Source organism: Leuciscus leuciscus (assembly GCF_965113295.1).
Source record: "Leuciscus leuciscus genome assembly, chromosome: 16".
Classification (NCBI taxonomy): domain Eukaryota; kingdom Metazoa; phylum Chordata; class Actinopteri; order Cypriniformes; family Leuciscidae; genus Leuciscus; species Leuciscus leuciscus.
This window is the reverse complement of record NC_138740.1, coordinates 24699222-24719717: the sequence shown is the minus strand read 5'-3', so window position 1 is coordinate 24719717 and position 20496 is coordinate 24699222. Positions and strand designations below refer to the sequence as shown.

At 37.6% G+C, this 20496-nt stretch overlaps 1 protein-coding gene across 4 annotated transcripts in view; it reads left to right on the top strand.

Moving 5' to 3' along the window:
* tnksa (tankyrase, TRF1-interacting ankyrin-related ADP-ribose polymerase a) overlaps positions 1-20496 on the top strand; it is a 102333-nt gene that overhangs the window by 71818 nt on the left and 10019 nt on the right. For all 4 annotated transcript variants that reach the window (XM_082141901.1, XM_082141902.1, XM_082141899.1 and 1 more), the window contains 9 exons: positions 4223-4344; positions 4658-4749; positions 6360-6438; positions 11602-11773; positions 11884-11963; positions 13209-13354; positions 13481-13646; positions 14202-14421; positions 18957-19066. In XM_082141901.1, coding sequence (XP_081998027.1) covers positions 4223-4344; positions 4658-4749; positions 6360-6438; positions 11602-11773; positions 11884-11963; positions 13209-13354; positions 13481-13646; positions 14202-14421; positions 18957-19066 — 1187 coding nt within the window. The remainder of the gene's footprint in view (positions 1-4222; positions 4345-4657; positions 4750-6359; positions 6439-11601; positions 11774-11883; positions 11964-13208; positions 13355-13480; positions 13647-14201; positions 14422-18956; positions 19067-20496) is intronic.

The following is a 20496-nucleotide window of genomic DNA, read 5'->3' as shown; positions in this document are numbered from 1 at the left end:
ATTGGAAAAATACGCTTGCCTCGGGAAAAAAGCTTTGGTGGACACACGGCCTAACTGTCACAGAATGGAACGCACAGGATTGTGGGATATCACAGGCAGCGAAGGATACATCTTCAAAAATCGACCTGACGAAATATCTCAGGAGACAGGAAGTGAAGCTTGCATTTGATTCGGACATGCTTTTAAGCCTTCCTACCTTGGAATACATCCTCCGAAGGCAGCATTTTTAAGCTTTCAGACACTGCCATTATCTTTTGTAACTTCATAAATGTCTTTTTTATTAATTTAATGTGTCTTTGCTGAATAAAAATATTAATTTTAAAAGTATCAAAAGACGTACTAACGTTTGGAACATATAAATATATGCAAATCAATGTTGTTGTTGTTGTTTACCAAAACTAAAACAATAAAACATTTATTGTTTTTATTAATTGAAATAAAGATAAAGTAAAATATAGATAGTTAAATATAGATATGAAAATGAAAATGTTGCTTTGTTAACTAAATGGGGGAAAAAACTAGATTAAGTACTTGTTAAACTAAAACTGAAATAAAAATAAATGTAAGCTAAATAGAAGAAAAAAAATGACAAAAGCACACACAACAAAATTACCTAAGATTCAATTACATAAAAAAATAAATAAAAAAACATTATTTGAGGCTGGACTATATTGTGAGTTTAAGGCTCGACAGGCTTTGATGCAACTTCTTTTGTTGTCATATTCACAGTATAGCATATGTTGCCTTACAGCTAGAGCTACACGATTCATTGTTAAAAGATTGCAATCTCGATTCAAACACCCACGCGATCTCAATCCTAAATGACAACGATTCACCTGTGTCTATTAAACATTTGACAAAATCACACCAGAACATTCCGTACTAATCTGCGTTGGCGCCGCAGTTTACCCAGAGAGAGCAGTTGTCACGTATATTTATAAGGCAGCTTCACAAACATTGTTTTCAACCACACAGTGTCGTAATTTCTGTGCAACAAATATTAAGTACTCGGATAAAAATGTATACAGTAGTCAACTTTTGAATTGGATCAAAAAAGTTCATCAAAGTTGCCCTAAGACAAAAAGGGGTATTGTTCAAAATTCATGTAAAACTTTGATGAAAGGTTTTGATCCATTTCAAATGTTGACTACTGTAGTTCAGATATAAACACTGATGTCTACGGTAGCGATCAAAATAGAGTAAATCACCTTTTGAAATTAACTTGGGGCGTTAAATAACAATTATATGGATTACATCTTTACGCCACTAGGATGCGACAAGTGACTGTTAACTATGTATTTGTTATTGAATCGTTAATTAAAGAGATTCGTTCAAAAATTGCTAATTTATCCAGTAATAAAACAAGTGAAGTATTTATGAGTAAGTCGTTGAATCATTCATTCAAACCCATTAAAAAAAGAAGAAATTCTTTCAAATTAATTAAACATTTTTAGATAGACAGAAGCAGTTAATATTTTGTCAGAACTTCTTGTAAATTATATGCCATTTTGTTTAATTGTCTGTTCAGAATCGTGGAAGAATTGTGACACCTATGTGAAACAAAAAATCGTGATTCTCAATTTATCCAGATTCCAGTTCTACTTACATCTTTTACAAAACAACCTTGTTCCTTATTGCTTAAGCGTGAAGTGAAGACAACAGACCGGGATCTTTCACCATTGCTCTGCATAAGTGGCATCAGATCCCAAAAAAATCATCGCACTTGTTTCCCTTACAAGTGTAAGTGAGCTAGACACAACTTTTTTTCTGCCTCTTTGTTTCTGCCACATTCTCGCTGGCATTGAGACAGACGCATCAAGGTTTTGAGAAAGACGCCTTTAAACCTACAATAGTCTCATTCTGCATTATTCAAGCGCAGTAGAGGCTGAGTTGCAGTGTGCTGATGAGGTTGGCAGGCGACGTTGTTGTTTATTTTGCCTGTGAATTCTCCATCTGTCTTCTCCCAGTGTGGGGTGGAGTGATGTAGTTCTGACTGAAACTTTACACAATTTGCTGTGTAAAGATTTTCCTTTATGCGGAATTTATGTTGAGTTTGAGCCTGTGCTGTGAGTATTTTAGGATGTTAAAAGATATAGTACAATTTGCCAAAATCTGTATCATGTCACATGTAATTGTTCAATCAGTGTTTCAACCGTGGAAAGGCGTCAATAAAACAGCTTGCAAAGAATGTCATATAAGGTCTCATTTACCTCAGAAAAGCCATTCAATGTTAAAAAACTCATTAGTCAGGTAGACAATGAACTTAGAGAGGAGCGTTTTGCTAAATATATGCAGTATATTGCATATTTATTGCATTTTTATCTGTTCTTAAAGGTGGGGTATGGGATTTGCAAAACGGCCAGCAGATTTTAAAAATACACAACTCAAATGATCCTACCTTCTTTCCTCCAATGCTGACCCTGACTCCACCCATTCAAAGAACATTGGCTAACCCCCTGATGGGGGGAGGGGGTATGGTACGACCGTTTGATTGACGAACTTACTGTCCAATGATTCTAGGTGGTCTTGGAAATGATTGGCTGGAGTTTTTCGAGTCCTGCCCGTTCCACAGATGATTAAATTGCTTAATTTTCATTTCAGTGCTTCTAACTCAGTGGCTGTAAGTGGGTTAGGAATAGGATTTCAAGTGATTTTGAAAACATGGACAAAAAAGAGAATCACATACCCCACCTTTAAATTAATGTATGTTTGAATAAATGCGTTAAAAAAATTAGGTACATTTAGCAATATAGCGGGTGAATTATGTATATGATGTATATTACGATTATGATGAAATGTATACCTTTCTCCACTGACGTTCTAAGTTGTTCAAAGTGTTTGTAAGGATGCTGATTTTTTGAAGGCAGTTGTGTGACTGGAGATGGCGAACAGGAACGTGGTTCATGTAACATTAGCAACACATTATTAGCTGTTTGATAACGTAGTTTAGCCAAAGGCTAATCATATCAATTACCGTTATGTGTCCGACGTTTTAGAGAGCGATGCATAAAATCCATTACCATTCTGATACATCGACTTGTAAATGAGCCTGTTTGAGTGAGTTGAGGCGGGGCTTATTTGCATATTCATGGATCCACGTATACTAAATGAAGTTACCATGAATAAAAAATGTTTACTGGAAAAAAATTGTATATGCCATTTTGGAGATCAAATTATGAGTTTTAAGGAATAAAATTACTGACTAAAGTCAAGTCAAGTCAAGTCAAGTTTATTTGTATAGCGCTTTTCACAATACAGATTGCATCAAAGCAGCTTCACAGTATTAAATTAAAATAATACAACAAAGTTTGTTTCAAGAGGAATTTATTGATTGATAAAATTAAATTAAATATCCCCAAAATATCCCCAACTGAGCAAGCCAAAGGCAACATTTTTTTCAAGGGGGTCAAAGGCAACAATATTAAAGGGGGTCTTTAATATTATAATGATGGACCAACTTGAGTTCCCTGTATAGTTTACAGCATTAGTTGAGAGATATTTTTTTCTTTTAGGAAGTTAACCATTTTCTGTACCTGATAGGCCCCGAATGAATAAATATTGAATTTTGAAGTGAATCGAATCCAATTGTGAATTTTTCTTTTTACATTTTTTTTACTTGAAGCAAATATTGTCTTTTCCCTTTATTTTCTTGTTAGAGTACACCAGAATACTTCATTTACATGTTAAAATCACAAAACAATTCTCCCAGACCCCCCAACAACAATATAGTGTACATAATAATGTTATAATCAGACCTGCAAACTCAGAAGAGGTGAAAAAGGTGATGTTTACAAACTATGAAAATGGATATTCATTTAAGATGAACTGTTGCAAATGATGACAAAGGTAATTTAAATGTTGCTGTTGCAATGTTTCGCTAAATATCAGCTCAGCTGTGATTAACTGTGGCTGAATCCCAGCTGTGCTCATAATCTGTAAAACAGCACTTTTGTAGGTGGAATAATGTTCCGTCTTTGCCGTTCTTATGAGCAGAAGCATAACAAATTGAATGCACAAAATTAATTCGATCAGGTCAAGATTCAGTCATACATTTTAGAAACCCTAACTTATATTTTTGCTGCCGTAAAGCCAGATTGCATTGTAGCTGTGAAGCTTCAATTACTTTTTTTCACGCTTTGTCTTGATGAATTATGTCTACCACCGGCTTCTGTCAGAGCGTCTTGCATCATTTCTCTACATTTTCTCTTTTCCTCTGGTGCAGACGAGTTTAAGGGCCACTCTCTTCTTCAGGCGGCACGAGAAGCAGACATGACCAAGGTGAAGAAGACTCTAGCTTTGGAGATCATCAACTTCAAGCACCCACAGACGCACGAGACGGCACTGGTGAGCCCTTCCTCATTCACTTCTGAATCTCTCCAGCTGAGAAATCAGGTTGAAAGCAGATGTTAAAGGGATAGGTCACCCAAAAATGAAACTCCTGTCATCATTTACTCACCATTATGTCTTTCCAAATTTATATGATTTGCTTTTTTGTTCCTTAAACGACTAGAGAACCTATTCAGGCAGGATATTCACGGCACTGCTTCATACAATAAAAGTGAATGGTTACTAAAATGGTGTCCAAGAGAAATAGCCCCATAAAAGTTACCCAAAAAGACTTCTGTGAATCTTACAAGGCCTCTATTCTGTGTTTCAGCACTGTACGGTCGCTTCGCCTCACCCGAAACGAAAACAGGTCACTGAACTGCTGCTACGGAAAGGAGCCAATGTCAATGAGAAGAACAAAGAGTGAGTGAATGTGCCTGTCATGTGTTGAAGACTGATGCTAAAGTCTGTCTTTCTCATGATCTTCTCTGTTTAGGGGCTTTCGCACCGGGTAGTTCTAGGAACTTAGTCCTAGGATCTAGCCACCAGGGCGGATCCGCTAGAGCCTGAGCACACAGCGCCTATTCTCCATTAGTTTATTATCTGTCACAGTCCTGTCTAATACGTTATTAGATAGAACTGTTAAACAAAGAAAGTAGACAGCGTGTGAAAAAGTATTTGCGTTTTCTGTGTGGTTGATGCCTAATGTCGCTAGCTGAGCAGAAGTACATAATCATGTTTTGCTTGCTCCAAAGTTGCGTTAGATTTTCTCCTTAGTGTTAGGGTGTATTCACACCTGCCTTGTTTGGTTCGATTGAATCGAACTCTAGTTCGTTTCCACCCTTGGTGCGGACCTTTTGGGCAGATGTGAATACAGCAATCGAACTCGGGTGCGGACCAAACAATCCAACCGAGACCCAGCTGAAGAGGTGGTCTCGGTACGGTTCCAAACGAACTCTGGTATGGTTCGTTTACGATGTGAATATGAACCGACCCAATTGCAAGAAAGCACTGCGCCTTTACGTTCATTGAATTATTTGACTGCTCTTATGAGGATACTTAACACAACGGACATCTTGGCATAATGGTTTGTGTTATTGTTCGTTCAAGTGCGAAAGAGAATTCCATTCCGGCGCGCTGTCTGGCCACACGATACTGTTGCGCGTCTTTCTGCGCGTCGTGTGTGCATCATTGGAATGGAATGAATGAATGAGTGTGTGCATCAGGACATTCACATACAGAGCGTTCTCTTTAGTCTAATCGCGCATAAATGCTTGACGGAACCGTCTTGCAGCACATTGTCGTCTTCTCAATCCGAATTACAACATCGTATAGAATGATGACATTGTATCATATGATACTCATTAGTTTCTTCATATTGCGTTTGTAGAGCATAACACAAAATCAGTAAAATAACAAATATTGCAGTACGAAATATCTCCATGCTGAGCCTTTTTTTTTTGCACTTCCTGATTTCCCTACTTGAGAATCCTTGTCCAATGAATGGACGACCTTAGCACACGTGTGGTTTTGTTTACAAATTTTGGTTCACTTGCAAAAAGAGCAGTGTGAAAGCGAACCGTACCAAACCCAAAAAAACTAACATTTTATTTGGTCCGGACCAAAGCAAGTGAACTATCGGACTTTCCTGGTGTGAATACACCCTAAATGTTGAGAGGTCCATCTATCTCTGCTTTCCATGTTCGTAGAGTTAGTTTGTGGAGTATATGTATAGGCTGTGTACACGGCTTTTTAAAAAAATGCCGGGTGCCGGTGTTTCGCGTTCGTTCAGCCAATCAGCGTACACTTGCGTCACTGGTAGTTCCTAAAGCGCTGGTTTAGACCCTACTAAAGTAGGAGCTCATCTAGTTCCCCCAAAAGGAGTTCCTAGAGCTAAAATCGTTCCTAGTTCCTGCGGTGCGAACACGCCAAAATGCGGGTACTTCTGCCAATAGTTCTAGGAACTATGAAAAGGTTCCTCTGGTGTGAAAGCCCCTTTTATTTCCATTATCTTCTCCTCCTCTCCTGTGCAGCTTCATGACGCCTCTCCATGTGGCAGCAGAACGGGCGCACAACGACATCATGGAGGTCCTGCAGAAACACGGGGCGAAGGTACACATCTGGTCCTGCATCAGCAGCGCCACATCCCTACATGTGCTCTCAAGTGCCTACAGAGCTGTGACACACATATACACACATTTACACACTTGACACCTCACCATACACCTCTCACAGCTCACAGTCTGCCTTAAAGGGATAGTTCACCAAAAAATTGCCAAGATTTATTCACCCTCATGTTGTTGCAAATCTGTATGCTGTTATGTTTTTTTTTGTGGGGAGGATTAAGATATTTTTTTGTGGGAAAACTCTTTCCATCTAACTGGAGCTCAGGTCAGAGAGAGGGAGGAAATTTGTCATTTATAACTACGTGGACTGTTTTTGGTACAAGAACCCTTTACTGACATTGTTAGACGACCTTATGGGGAAAAAACTGTATAAAAGTTTAGAACAGGGCCCCTCTACAGAACCACAGCACGTTTTTTGTGTCTGTTCTCAGCCCGAGAAAAATCAGTTCAGTGGAGCAGCGTTTTTGTCACTTCCACCTTTGTGTGCAGTTGAGTCATCACGTTCTTGCTGCATGAGGAGAAGAATGAAGAATGAGCTTTGCTAGCATTGCACTTCTTTTTTTTGTGTCAGAGTAATTTGTCTGCTTATCAGTGGATGAGATAATTGGCTTTGAGATGGAAGTGCTCATCATCAGTATGGAAGTGTTTATATGCTAACATCTTCCTAATTAACTGCCAAACATTCATCACTTTGTTTACAAAGAGACTTCAGCAGATTGATCTATTATTTGAAATCTGATCCCTAGTGTTGGAAATCAAGAACTATTTCTGATTCAGAACTAGTTTGTTTGTTTATTATCTTTAATATTGGAATCACTTATATTTTATGAAGTTATTTTCATTTTTTTGTTACATTTGTATTCTTCCACCAAAGCAGATGAAACTGCTTCAAAATGCATAAATTATGCAATTTACGCATCAGAGCAAATTGGCAATTGGTTCATTTTGTTTTGTCAGCTGTGCACAAAAATGAACAATAAAATTCAGTAGCATGATTTATGGTTTCCCATTATTTATAATATGCCGCTTCTGTGCGTGGAGCGCATTTTACATTTTTTTCCGTAGGCTTGGCACATTTACATTCCTCGCAGACAAACGAAACTATCCAAACTATGGGTTTGAAAAACATAATAAAGACAATACTGTTGCTAGATTAAATGAATTTGAGAACATGAAGTTATAAGCTATCTAGAATTTTGTTGCCTAAAACAATTTTGTGTTTGATTTGTTGTTCTCTTGAAGTCTGAAATGAATGCTGAATAGGCTGCTGAGGAAAGTAAATGTATTCCAAATATACATTACCGTTAAAAAGTTTGGTCAGTATGATAACATTTTTTTTTTAAAGCAGCAAGGATGCATTAAATTAATCAAAAGTGAGAGTATAGACATTTATGTCTCAAGTAAATTCTGTTCTTTTGAACTTTCTATTCATTAATATTAAGGAATCCTGAGAAAATAGCATCAATGTTTCCACGAAAATAGTAAGCAGCACAACTGTTTTCAACTAATAATAAGAAATAGTTCTTAAGCACCAAACCAGCATATTAGAATGATTTCTGAAGCATCATGTAACACTGAAAGTACTGGAGTAATGAGGCAAAAAAATCAGCTTTGCATCACTATTATTATTAAACAGTTATTTTTAAATGTAATAATATTTCCCAATGCTACTGTTTTTTCTGTATTTATCAAATGAATGCAGCTTCTGTGAGCATAATAGACTTTTCTATGGTAGTACACATTCCATATATATAAATTGCAATTATTTGCACAAAAAACAAAAACATACTACTCAATTTTTCTAAAATAATAATGATTTATATAAATATAAATAAAATAGTAAGTAGAATCAGAACCAGAATTGCTTTATTCCCATCGCTACCATTTTGTTGGATGCAAAAACATGCTGTGTAGAACTTAAATCTCATTGTAAGTTTTTCATCCTGTGTGTTTTAAACACTGTGGTGAGCCACTTCTGCCATTGTAATTCTTTTTAAAAAATGTAATCTTGCACATGAAAAGATAGAGCCAAACCTAAATAGGTAAACAGCCTGCTGCCTCGGTCTCACTGCTGGACTGTTTCAGAGAAACTGGAGGACGTTTACGAGCTACATCATTCATGTCATTACCTCTCCAGAGCAGAGAGGGGTAAAAGACTTCCAAATCAATGGAGCTCTTTCAGAGAGCCAAATCAGATAAGCATCGACTAACTGATCAGGCATTCAGCTACTGCCTTGGCTGAGAGCATCAGGGCTGATCAGCTATTCTTCAGCGGAGAGACCAGGGGAGCCGATACTCCTGTAAATAATCTCATCCACAGTCTGCCTTCTTTGTTCGAGCCGAGAGTGTATCTAAAGGGGCTCCCCGCTCATCAAACTTGCGTGTCCTACTTTCACGCAAGGTTGTATTATCGGGAGGTCCTCTTCATTGATGCTGTGTGGCTCTTTTATGCTGCCTGGAGCAGCTTGATTTTCAAAGCCTCCCTTCCACTCGCATCCCAGCTCTCTTGCATGATAAATAAACGGAGGCTGACCCGCCACAACCCGAATTCCATCATTCAATCACCAGCGTCCATCTGTTTGAATACGAGCCCTCGGAAACGCATTCGATCGTTAACTGGTGTTGCGACCCAGCTCGCTGCCAAACTTCAGCGGCCAGACTTAAGTGACATTAATGGACTGGATAATTAGTCAGGCTGGAGGTTCAAAGACAAGAGGCGAGTGTGTAGCAAGTGTGTGTTTACAGACCATGTGTGAACCAGTAAACAGATGGTGCAGAAGCATTGTGTTAATAAGAAGAGCAGGAAGCATGAAGAATAAAGCTGTCTAAAGTACACACAGTTACTGAGAAAATCAGCTGACGATGGAAGCTGCTTATTAGCTGAAGATCTATATTGATATTATGGCTTTGTTCAAACAGGCAGGAAAGTATGCTTTGGCATATACTGAAATCTGTTCTGTAGTTTGTAGGTCTGGACAGCCTGAAATTCACAGACCTCCTTTGTAGATTACTATTCCACAGTTTGGGGAAAATTTCAATAAAGTCTATTATGATCACCAATGCTGCTTTTTTTTTATCAAGAATACTTTTTTCTTTTTTAAAGGAGTGGTATAATGCCCTTTTCACAAGATGGAAAATAAGTCTTTGATGTCACTAGAGTGCGTATGTGAAGTTTTAGCTCAAAATACCCCACAGATATTTTTATATATCATGTTAAAATTGTCACTTTTTGAGGGTGAACAAAACGCACCATTTTTGTCTCTGTCCCTTTAAATGCAAATGAGCTGCTGCTCCCGGCACAGAGGGCGGAGCTTCAACAGCTTGTGTCCTGAAAATTTCAAAAACTTTTAGCCTTATATGTTCAAACCGGAGTCAGACAAAGATGGAGAGACTCAAGAAGACGTGACATGTAGACTACATTTCTGAATGTTTAGTTGATGAATTTATGTAACTTATGTGTAATTGATTAGCATATTATGTCATGATAGTCTATAAATCACGTTCCGAGGTGGGGTTTATGTAAATTTTAGGGTTATTTATGTCACTAACCCGGGAGGAATGTCATGTAGTCCCTACCAGCCGTTTGTTGTAGTCCTTAAAAAGCAATTTCTTTAAAAGAAAATATCTCCTTTTGCTTTGAACTTTGAGCATTGTAACTTTGCAGATGTTGTTTATGCTCAAACAGCAACATTACACACTAACTAAAGTTAAAAAAGTGAAATCATAATCAACCACCCCTTTCACATATTTTAAAATGTGTTTTCTTCCTGTGATGGCAAAGCTGAATTTTCAACATCATTACTTCAGAAATCATTGTACTGCTTAATATTTTAGTGGAAAAGAACAGCATTTATTTGAAATAGTCACTTTTTAAAAAATGTAATGCATTTATTAATGCTAGTAGTATTAATGTAAAATCTTACTGACCCCAAATTTTTTAACGGTAGTAAATGTGGTATGAAACATTTGAAGTTTTTGTGTTTGTCATTCATATTGGATTTAAGATTTTGGTCACACTTTACAATAAGGTAACTACATTAGTTAACATGAACTAACAATGAACAATATCTCAGTTAATGTTAATCTCATAATTTACTTTTGTGTGATTAAAATCAAACGTTGTATCTGTTAACATTAGTTAATGAACCTGGACTAACATAAACAGACAATGAATAACATCTTGTTAACAAAGATTAATAAGTACTGAATCAGATTGATTGCACATTGTTAGTTAATATTAGTTAATGCATTAACTAACCTTAACAAATGGAACCTTACTGTAAAGTTTTACCAATTTTCTTTATGTATATATAATTTGCAACTCTATATGTAATGGTATGTATACTAGTAATGCACCAACATTTTTCCGTGGAACATTTTCGTCCAAAAATGCAATAAAACGCCTTTTTTTTTTTTTTTTATGGAAAAAGCTAATTTTGGCAAAAAATATGAACAGAAACCAGAACTTTTAACAGATGCAAATGAGATTTGAACTTATGTTTGATTTGAAATGTAGAGGAAAAAATGCAAGGGTATATTATGAAGTCATGCAATTGATTATTTATATATATATATATATATGAAACTTTTTTTTTTTTTTACATTTCAACACACTCTGATGTAAGCATTCCAGCAGACCAATGATATTTCATTTTCTGTTTTATCTCAAAATTAGCCTTATGCATTACTATTGGTCAAACATTTATTTTATAAACAAATCATTTGCAGTGTGAACAAAGCCAGTGTGTGTTTGATGTAGAGGACTTGCGTCATGTACGATTTGCACTTCTAGTAAAGAGTGATTTTGCTGAGAGTTAGAGTTTTAAAAAATAACAAGTTTGAGACAGAATAATGAACTGTAATTGTGCCATATGCTAAACCGCACACAGCACACGCACACACACACACAATTGTGCAGTAGGTCCCTTTCTTTCTTCACTGTTCAGTGTTGATAGGCTTTGAAGGAGCGTAGAAGTTTCCCAGGGGCTTGTCTGATTAATTCATATTTGTGTTCATTTCAAAAGAGGCCAAGTTTGCTTACAGCTCATTCTTGCTCTGTGGGCTGCATTCAGATGTGCACTTCACTGATCAGGGAGATTCCAGTCTGCTCACTTCCTTTCCATCCTTTTTGTTGTTTGTTTGTTTATAGATGAATGCTGTTGACACTCTGGGTCAGACGGCGTTGCACCGGGCGGCTCTGGCTGGACACTTGCAGACGTGTAGGATGCTGTTGAGTTATGGAGCTGACCCCACCATCGTCTCCCTGCAGGGCTTTACAGCTGCACAGATGGGCAATGAAGCCGTACAGCAGATCCTGAACGGTACAGTCTGAATCTGGGGTTTGGGATTGTTTATTTGGGCTTTGATGTTCTGTATCCTAATGAATTAACAGTTATGGAAATTCACGTTAATTTATGCTTGTGTCTGTTAGAAAACATTCCAGTGAGGAACTCAGATGTGGATTATAGACTCTTAGAAGCAGCAAAAGCAGGAGACTTGGACACTGTGAAGGTGAGAGATGCCTTAATTTGGTTTCAAATAGAAATAGGCCGGATGGTCGACTAGTTGTCTAAGAGTCAAGGGTTAAAAAGGGGTTTGGAGGTGGGGGATCCTTAAAATCTGGTTTAACCAAGATATAACATGTAACTTTATGGGATAGAACTCTCTAGAAAGAGAAATTAGATTTTTTTTGTGAAAAACTTTGATAATTTGTTTGAGATACTTTGTAATAACCTTTACAATGGTTTTCATTAGTATAGTCCTACAAAACAGCCCCAGGTTAGATGGGAATGAAAATACATGAAAATTATGGATATTGAATTTTTTTTATAGACTTTTGTCTGTAATAAAACCCTGAATGGGTTTAGTTTCTTTATCCCAGACAATTAAATATTTCAAGGACACAGCTTGCAGCTCTTAAATGTATTTTGTTCTGTACTCATGACCTTGAACAGGGTAGATGTAAGAAGACCTCACCTTCGACTGTGTATGTGTGTGTATGGTAGAGAGAAAACGCTGAGCCAGCATACGCACAAACACAGCATCTTGTTACATACACTTCTGTCTACAGTTTAGACTTTTTTTCTATAGACTAACTTTCACAGATTTTTTTTTGAAAGAAAATAATTGTATTCAGCAAGGATGCATTAAATATATATCATCATAATATTTCACAGTATTACTGTTTTTACAGTTTGTTCAAATAAATAAGAGACTTTAAAAATATATATATATATTTTTACCAATCCCAAACTTTTGAATGGTGGTATGTATATTAATATATTACTAATATTGCCAAATTGTTATTAATTAAAATAAATGTTATTAAAATGATTTAAAAAATTGTTAAAGTACGTACAATTTATATTCGTCTTCAAAACTAATTTCAATAATTTAAGCATAAGTCTTTTGATCAAAAGCTTTCTAACCTCAAACTTTTGATTGGTAATGTAAGCCTGAAGATAGTGATTTAGAAAGAGAAGATAAAAATGTCTGTATGGATGGATGCCTTTGATGCAATCAGATCCTCATTATCTGAAAGCCTCATTATGTGTAAAGTAATTAGATCAGAGCACCAATTAGACTTTTGTCAGGCAATTAATCAGAATCTCTACTGACGCTTGCCATAATTCTGGCCTGCTACCCTATAAAAGCAGATCAAATGAAATTAATTCCTTGATGCGTTTAACCGCTCATCACTAAAGTAAAGTTCTGTATTTGCATTCAGTTTAATGCTGTTTGTTTCGTCTTGTATAGCAACTTTGCTCCCCTCAGAATGTGAACTGTCGAGACCTGGAGGGTCGTCACTCCACGCCGCTCCACTTTGCCGCAGGCTACAATCGCGTGGCCGTGGTCGAGTACCTTCTGCACCACGGCGCTGATGTCCACGCCAAAGACAAAGGGTGAGACTTCCTGCAGTTCTTCATCTGAAACTTCATTAACAGTCAGTGCATGAGTTAGCAGCACTAGGAGATAAGCTATAATCTTCTTGTCACTATTTATCTCTGAACTTCCCTGTCTGCTGGCAGAGGTTTGGTGCCGCTGCATAATGCCTGCTCGTACGGCCATTACGAAGTGGCAGAGCTGCTGGTCAGACACGGAGCGTCGGTCAACGTGGCAGACCTGTGGAAGTTCACCCCGCTGCATGAGGCCGCGGCCAAGGGCAAATACGAGATCTGCAAACTGCTTCTGAAGGTACTGTCATCACTACTCCTGCTGGCTCAAGCACTGACCTCTTCACTTCACTTGGCATACTTGTGGATTCAAGTGATATCTCTTTCTCTAGACGTCTGACAGCCTGGAGTTGTTAATGGTTTTTATCTCTCTGTAAAGTTTTTAAATGCAGTTTGAACCGCTGCAGGGGCTTCAGAATAATTGGTGTTTGCCAGACGTCGGTTTTAATGCTGTCTGCTTTCATCGCGTCTCAGGTTACTGTCGCAGAGAGGTTCAGCTTCAGAGCTGTAAGGAATATGCACATTAGCCTTCAAACAAACGTGTCACTGTTTCCTAGAGTGGAACTGCTGAGGTTGAAACTGCAGGAAATAAATTCACATTTCACATTCACTGAATCTAAATCTCTAAGGGACGTTGTAAAATGAATTTAGAGGTGTACTTTGTAAAAAATCTCACGTCCTCTGAAAATAAGATGTGGTTTGAATGATTGAACTCTGAAAGATGAGGTTTTTAAACTGTGCTGTCAGCCTTTGGGCTTCTGTGTGTATTTGTACTCAATGTCCTTATCTCCTTCAGCATGGAGCAGACCCCACCAAGAAGAATCGGGATGGAAACACTCCATTGGACATGGTGAAGGAGGGAGACACGGATATCCAGGACTTGCTGAGAGGAGATGCAGCGCTTTTGGATGCCGCCAAGAAAGGCTGCCTGGCCCGGGTCCAGAAACTGTGCAGCTTGGAGAACATCAACTGCAGAGACACACAGGGACGCAACTCGACTCCGCTGCACCTGGCAGGTAATGAAAAATCATTCTGCTTCCTTCTGAGCTGTCGCTTTCAACACAGAAACGAGAACACTTCTTTCTTTCAAATGGTACCACCATCCAGAGAATTGCGTCTCTACAAAAGCTTTGAAGCAGTGTGTGAGATATCATCCCACCCCAGAGGCGAGGCGAGGCAAGGAAACCCAGAAGTAAAGAATAGGGGGACATGTTGAATTAAATCTTGGCTCTCATCCCTTTCTGAGCACTGTGTAAGCTTGGCTTCCAGGCGGGGATTCAAAAGCTTCCTTGCCAAATATTAAATCTGTCTAAGACTTCCACACTGTTCGTACCGTCACCGACATTTACATGCACAACAATATTCTCTGTATGGCTTGTGTCCCTGATAAAGTCTTATTCAGAATAATCTCTTTATGTGAGCCTTCCTTATATATACAATGTGTGCATTATTAGAATTATTAGGCACATTCATTTTCTGATCATATTTTACAAATTTTCAACCCCCATTAATCTTAACTGCTATTAGTTTTGTATTTAATCATTTATAAGTGATATATAATTGTTCGCGAAGGCTGGAAATGAAAAACACCTTATATTCAGGTGTGCATAACTATTAGGCACATTTTCTTTTACAGATAAAATAAGCCAAAAAAGAGTTTTAACTCAGACTGAAAAGTCCAAAATTATGAAATGCCCATGAGAAGGATGCAATACTAATGCAATATTAGAAATTGCAGTTACGGCATGACCATTGGACAGAAATGCTCATTGGGTCAGCAGGGTCAGACAAATACAGGTGGAGAAGAAAATACACAAGTTAACTGCAAAATAATTAAGTGTGAAACCATCAGGAACCCTTTAGTCTCCTGCGCCACCAGTTTCCAGAACTGCAACCTACCTGGAGTCTCCAGAAGTGCAAAGTGTCAGGATCTCAGAGACTTAGGTTAGGTAAAGAATCCTAAAAAATAACCCTCACTTAATAAGAATCACAAGCTGAAATGGTGTAAAATACATGAAGATTTTTTTTTAATAGGCTTTATAGACAGACAGATTGAGAGTGACTCTTGAAGGACCAGCACCACATCCTCTTGTACCACTGTTTGAAGAATTCATCTTCCAGAATCTGGCAGTACGTTTTGGGAGTTCATTTTTAGTCCATCTCTGCAAAACGGACTTCAGGGTAGGAGATGGACTGAAAACTTACTGCCAGATTCTGGAAGATGAATGTGGTGCTGGTCCTTCAAGGTCCTTCTCCACCTGTATTTGTCTGACCCTGCTGACCCAATGAGCATTTCACTGTCCAATGGTCATGCCATAACTGCATTTCTAATATTGCATTAGTATTGCATCCTTCTCATGGGCATTTAATAATTTTTTACTTTTCAGTCTGAGTTAAAACTCTTTTTTGGCTTATTTTATCTGTAAAAGAAAATGTGCCTAATAATTATTCACACCTGAATATAAGGTGTTTTTCATTTCCAGCCTTCACGAACAATTATATATCACTTATTAATGATTAAATACAAAATTAATAGTAGTTAAGATTCATGTGGTTTGGAATTGGTCAAATGTGCCTGGAAAAAAAAAAAAGACCAGAAAATGAACGTGCCTAATAATTCTGCACTCACTTTATGTATGTGTGTATAGACATATTTACACACAACTGAAATAATAAAAATAATATACAATTGCAGCTGAATTTTTTACAAGCATGTGGCAATTCACTTATATATAATCAATTATACAATTATAATTCAGTTCTTAATTAACAAAATAATAATAATAAAAATAATAGTTGGAATGATCACGTGTGAGAAAACAATCCTGCTACACTTGTACAGACTAAAAAGCTTGACCCACAACAGATCTGAGTTGAAGGTAGGAGAGCACTGCTCAGGATCATCATTTGCACAAAACTACGCCATTCCAGTGACTCATAGCAGGACTCACACTGTGTGCATAACAGCACAGATCAGCAAATGTCACTGAACAGATGGAGTTAGCGCTCTGGTCAGTCCACTTATCTTGCTAGGCCAGGCCAGCAGCAGGTGGGTTACGGCCCTAACCATCAGGCAGAGATACAGACACATGAATTTACTCTAGCTAGCACACATTCCCTATTTCCACGGGTGCAGTGGGCCTTGACTAATGTGATGGTTGTGACCCTTACCTAGAGAACACACCACTTGATTGCTGTTTGCCCGCGGGGAGAATCGTAAGATGCATGATCTCGTGTATGAAAATCCTGAGGGTTTGTCTTTTAACGATTTTTTAACGATTGGCGAGTCATTTTAAGGCTGTTTTAGGGGGTCTGAGGTGAAAGCCAGGGGCTAAATATTTAGCAATGTCTGCCCATCATTCAAATGTATTTGTTTTAATGTAGTTGTATTTGTAATTAATCTTTTTTGTGAAGGAGTGAAAATTTTATGGATAAATTATGTTTTTTATGTAATATTACTGTAATATATATAAAAATAAAATGGCAATTTATTTATCCTTAAAAGTATGAAATATCTATGCCAGTCCCCCAATTCAGAAGTGCAGCATGTTTTCGCTCACTAGCATTGAGCTCATTTCACTGATCCGGTCTACACTTTCTCTCATATATGGAAAATGACTGCTGACTTTTCACGACTTCATTACAACATGCTGACACCATATCCACACTTTAAATCGTTTTTTTTTTTACTCAAAATAATCCTAATGTTTATCATGGTGTTAATGAGAATAAATCTGCGTTTTTGAAGATAAGAGGAAAAGAGAGCGGTACAGCCAAACAGATGACATATTCAAGGGAAGGAAGTGAGAAACACTGCTAAAAATGCCTGCAGTTTTGGGAGAACCTGCAAGAAGCGTTTGATGAACACGGCACACGCGGTGGAGTGTGTACGTGTGAGACAGAGAGCATGTTCTCATTAGTGAGGTATTCAAAGCTGGGTTTGTGCATTATTAGAGAGCTACAGCCTGTAATGATGAGGGCTTTAATAAGTAACTGTCCTGTAGGCAATCGTGTATGTCTGGAGCGAGAGTGAGAGGGAAAGGAAAAAGGAAGACAGTTAAAGCTGAAAATAGTAGTGTCTGGTTCTTTTTGGTCAGCATCAACTTGTTCAGTGTCAAAGGTTGGCTGCCAGATTGAGTCTTCTAGCTTATCTGCAGCGACAGAAAACATTCTATCTCCACTTTGCACCGACTAATAAATATAATTGCTATCAGAAGGAGTCAGCGCATAAAGATTCCAATAACACTGCCTAAAGAGAGTTTAATTAATTGAGTTTAATTGAGTTTTGAAGATAGGAATGGATGAAATTTCACTGAGATGGTGATGGTGGGAATTCCAATAGACCTTTGTAGAGGCTGTGGCAATGAGATATCACCCAAGACAAACAATCTGAATTTGGGAACCATTAATAAATTGGCTAAAAGTCTGAGAGGGGAAAAACTATGATCTATGAATATGGGCTGGAATAGTGTTATTTATATATACTATTATAATATTTACTCATATTTTGAATTAGCTATTATTTTATATGAAATGTTTTGTCATTTTGTTATGTGCTTTTGTCATTTTTATATTTTTTATATTTCTATGTTGCCTTATTGTAATTTCAATTTTAGTACTTATATACTATTATAATATTTATTACCATTTTGAATTAGCTTATATTTTTTATTCAAGTTTTCATAATTTTGTGCTTTTGTCATTTTTATTTCTTTTTTATATTTCTAGTTAGCTCTAGTTTTAGTCATTTTATTACTTACTGTATTTAGTCAAATATTTCAGTTAGTTGCTAAGGCAACATTTAAAAAAAAAGTTTGTTTTTCATCAATTTTTTTTTATTTTTTTTTAAATGAATGAAAATGATTTTTAATATATTAAAGGTTTGTTTTAATCATCAATAACAACACTGGTGTGTGAACGTTTTAAAAACAATTACATTGTGATATGTGATAAACAGCCTAGTGAAGTTAAGTTTCTGAGCAATTTTTACCACTGATCTCTGTGGAAAATGTGTTGATAATGCATTATAAACCTTTTACCCACAGAGTAAAAAGCAGGTTGTAATTTAGCAAAAAAAAATACTGGAGCAAACTACTAAACTATTTGTCAAAAAAACAAACATGCCTGGTGGGCTTAATGCACGTTCCACACGCAGTGACTTTCAATTCAGTAAATCTGACTGAAAACAGATGATTTAAGCAGTTTTTAGCTACAATTTGGGGTTTGGGTCCATGTAGATTAATTATCGTTTAGATGTAAATGTGATCTTCATCCTCATGTAAATTTGATTTCACGGTGTTCAGGTTTGTAATAATTCTCAATGGCACACTCCTCTTAACCACTTTATAATTTATGGCCATTATTAAAGGACGTACTCAATATAAAACACAGTGGAAAAAAAAGTTTTCAAGTCTCAAAGTTTCAAAAACACTATACTATACTCGATACACTCTATCCATACATGTGATATGGATGGGTGACTTGAGTTTGATGATAACAGATGGTTCATGGGCAGATGGATTTACATTTCTTTGCATCTTTTTCTCCACAGCTGGCTATAACAATCTGGAGGTAGCGGAGTATTTACTTGAGCATGGGGCGGATGTCAACGCGCAGGACAAAGGTGGCCTTATCCCCCTCCACAACGCAGCCTCGTACGGGGTGAGTGCAATTGCTGATTAAAAAGAGGAGTATTTCAGTGAGACTGGGACTACATACAGCCATCTGTTAAGCCGACACATGCCGTGCCTCCGGTCATGCCAGGTCTGGCAGGAAACTGTGCTGTGGGTACCTCAGATACACACAAACAGATGTAGATGCTGAATAATCCATGTATGTGCTCCTGAAAACTAAACACGAGGGCTTTTCCCCTCTCAGAACAAGTGCAAAGCTACACCTGAACCCCTCTGTGCTCTGATACAGCACTTTGTTTTCACTTCCTGTGACTGAGAAAATCAGTGTGTGGCTGTATGCAAAAAGTGTTTGGACATCTGTGTTTGCTCTGCCAACAGAACCTTGGCTTATGCACTTTTAATGAGTCACTGCAGCTCCTGATTCTTTCAGGTGGTTTCAGTTGCATTTCCACTCGCGAACAACCCCGATGCTGAGATGATGCCATTTGCGAGCCTTAATCCGCACTGCACAGAACTCTTCTAATACGGGATTTCTGGAAATCAAATCAAGCGAATTCAGAGAAACTCATTTTAGGTGATGGTAGTTGAAGGTATTTGCCCTGTGGAGGTATACAGGGATGTGATTAAACCATGCAGATGGATGGGAGCAGATTGCGGTTACATAAACATGCTGGATCAGAACTAGCCTGACTCCGGCCCTCGACCACACTCGTATACGCTGCTGTCCAAGGAACAGGACCTCTGTGACTGGAGCGGGGAGATTCTGATTGGCTGCAACTAGAGTGGCAGGTGGGCCAAGCTTTTCTGATTGGCTAGAGGAGAGCTGGCGGCCGGCCGATGCTGGCTGACCTTGAGTGCACCTCCCTCTGTTCATATGCAGCCTGTTTGTGTAGAGGCTGTCAGCGCTCGGCAAACACAGGCAGCTGATCGCAGTTCCATACAGTCACTGCTGCTGATGGGAGGGCGGCTCAGGACAAGCTCAGCCACACACTGCAAACCACAACTCTTGAGTTGGCCAAAACCCAAGCATGTTTTGTTCTGTGCTTTCCATTGGTAGTGAGAATGTTTCTCATATGCCATTTAAAGGGATAGTCCACCCAAAAATGACAATTATTTAGTCATCCTCATGGTGTTAACCTCAGTGTTGTTGTTAACTAAAACTAAAAGTATTTAAAAACAAAATAGTTAATTGAAATATGTAAAGTAAAATATTAGATAATTAGTTAAAGCGGAAGTGCTAATATTACTAACTGAAATAAAACTAAAACTGGAATAAAACAAACTGAATTAAAACAAAATATGAAATTAAATAAATAACCAATTCAAAATGTAACTCTAATAGTTTTTAACTCTTTCCCCACCATTGACAGAATTTTCCGGGAATCCATGTTTTCATTGTTATACAGTAGTGAGCGCTATTATGCATCTTCTGAAAGAGTACAGAATCTCCGGATCAAA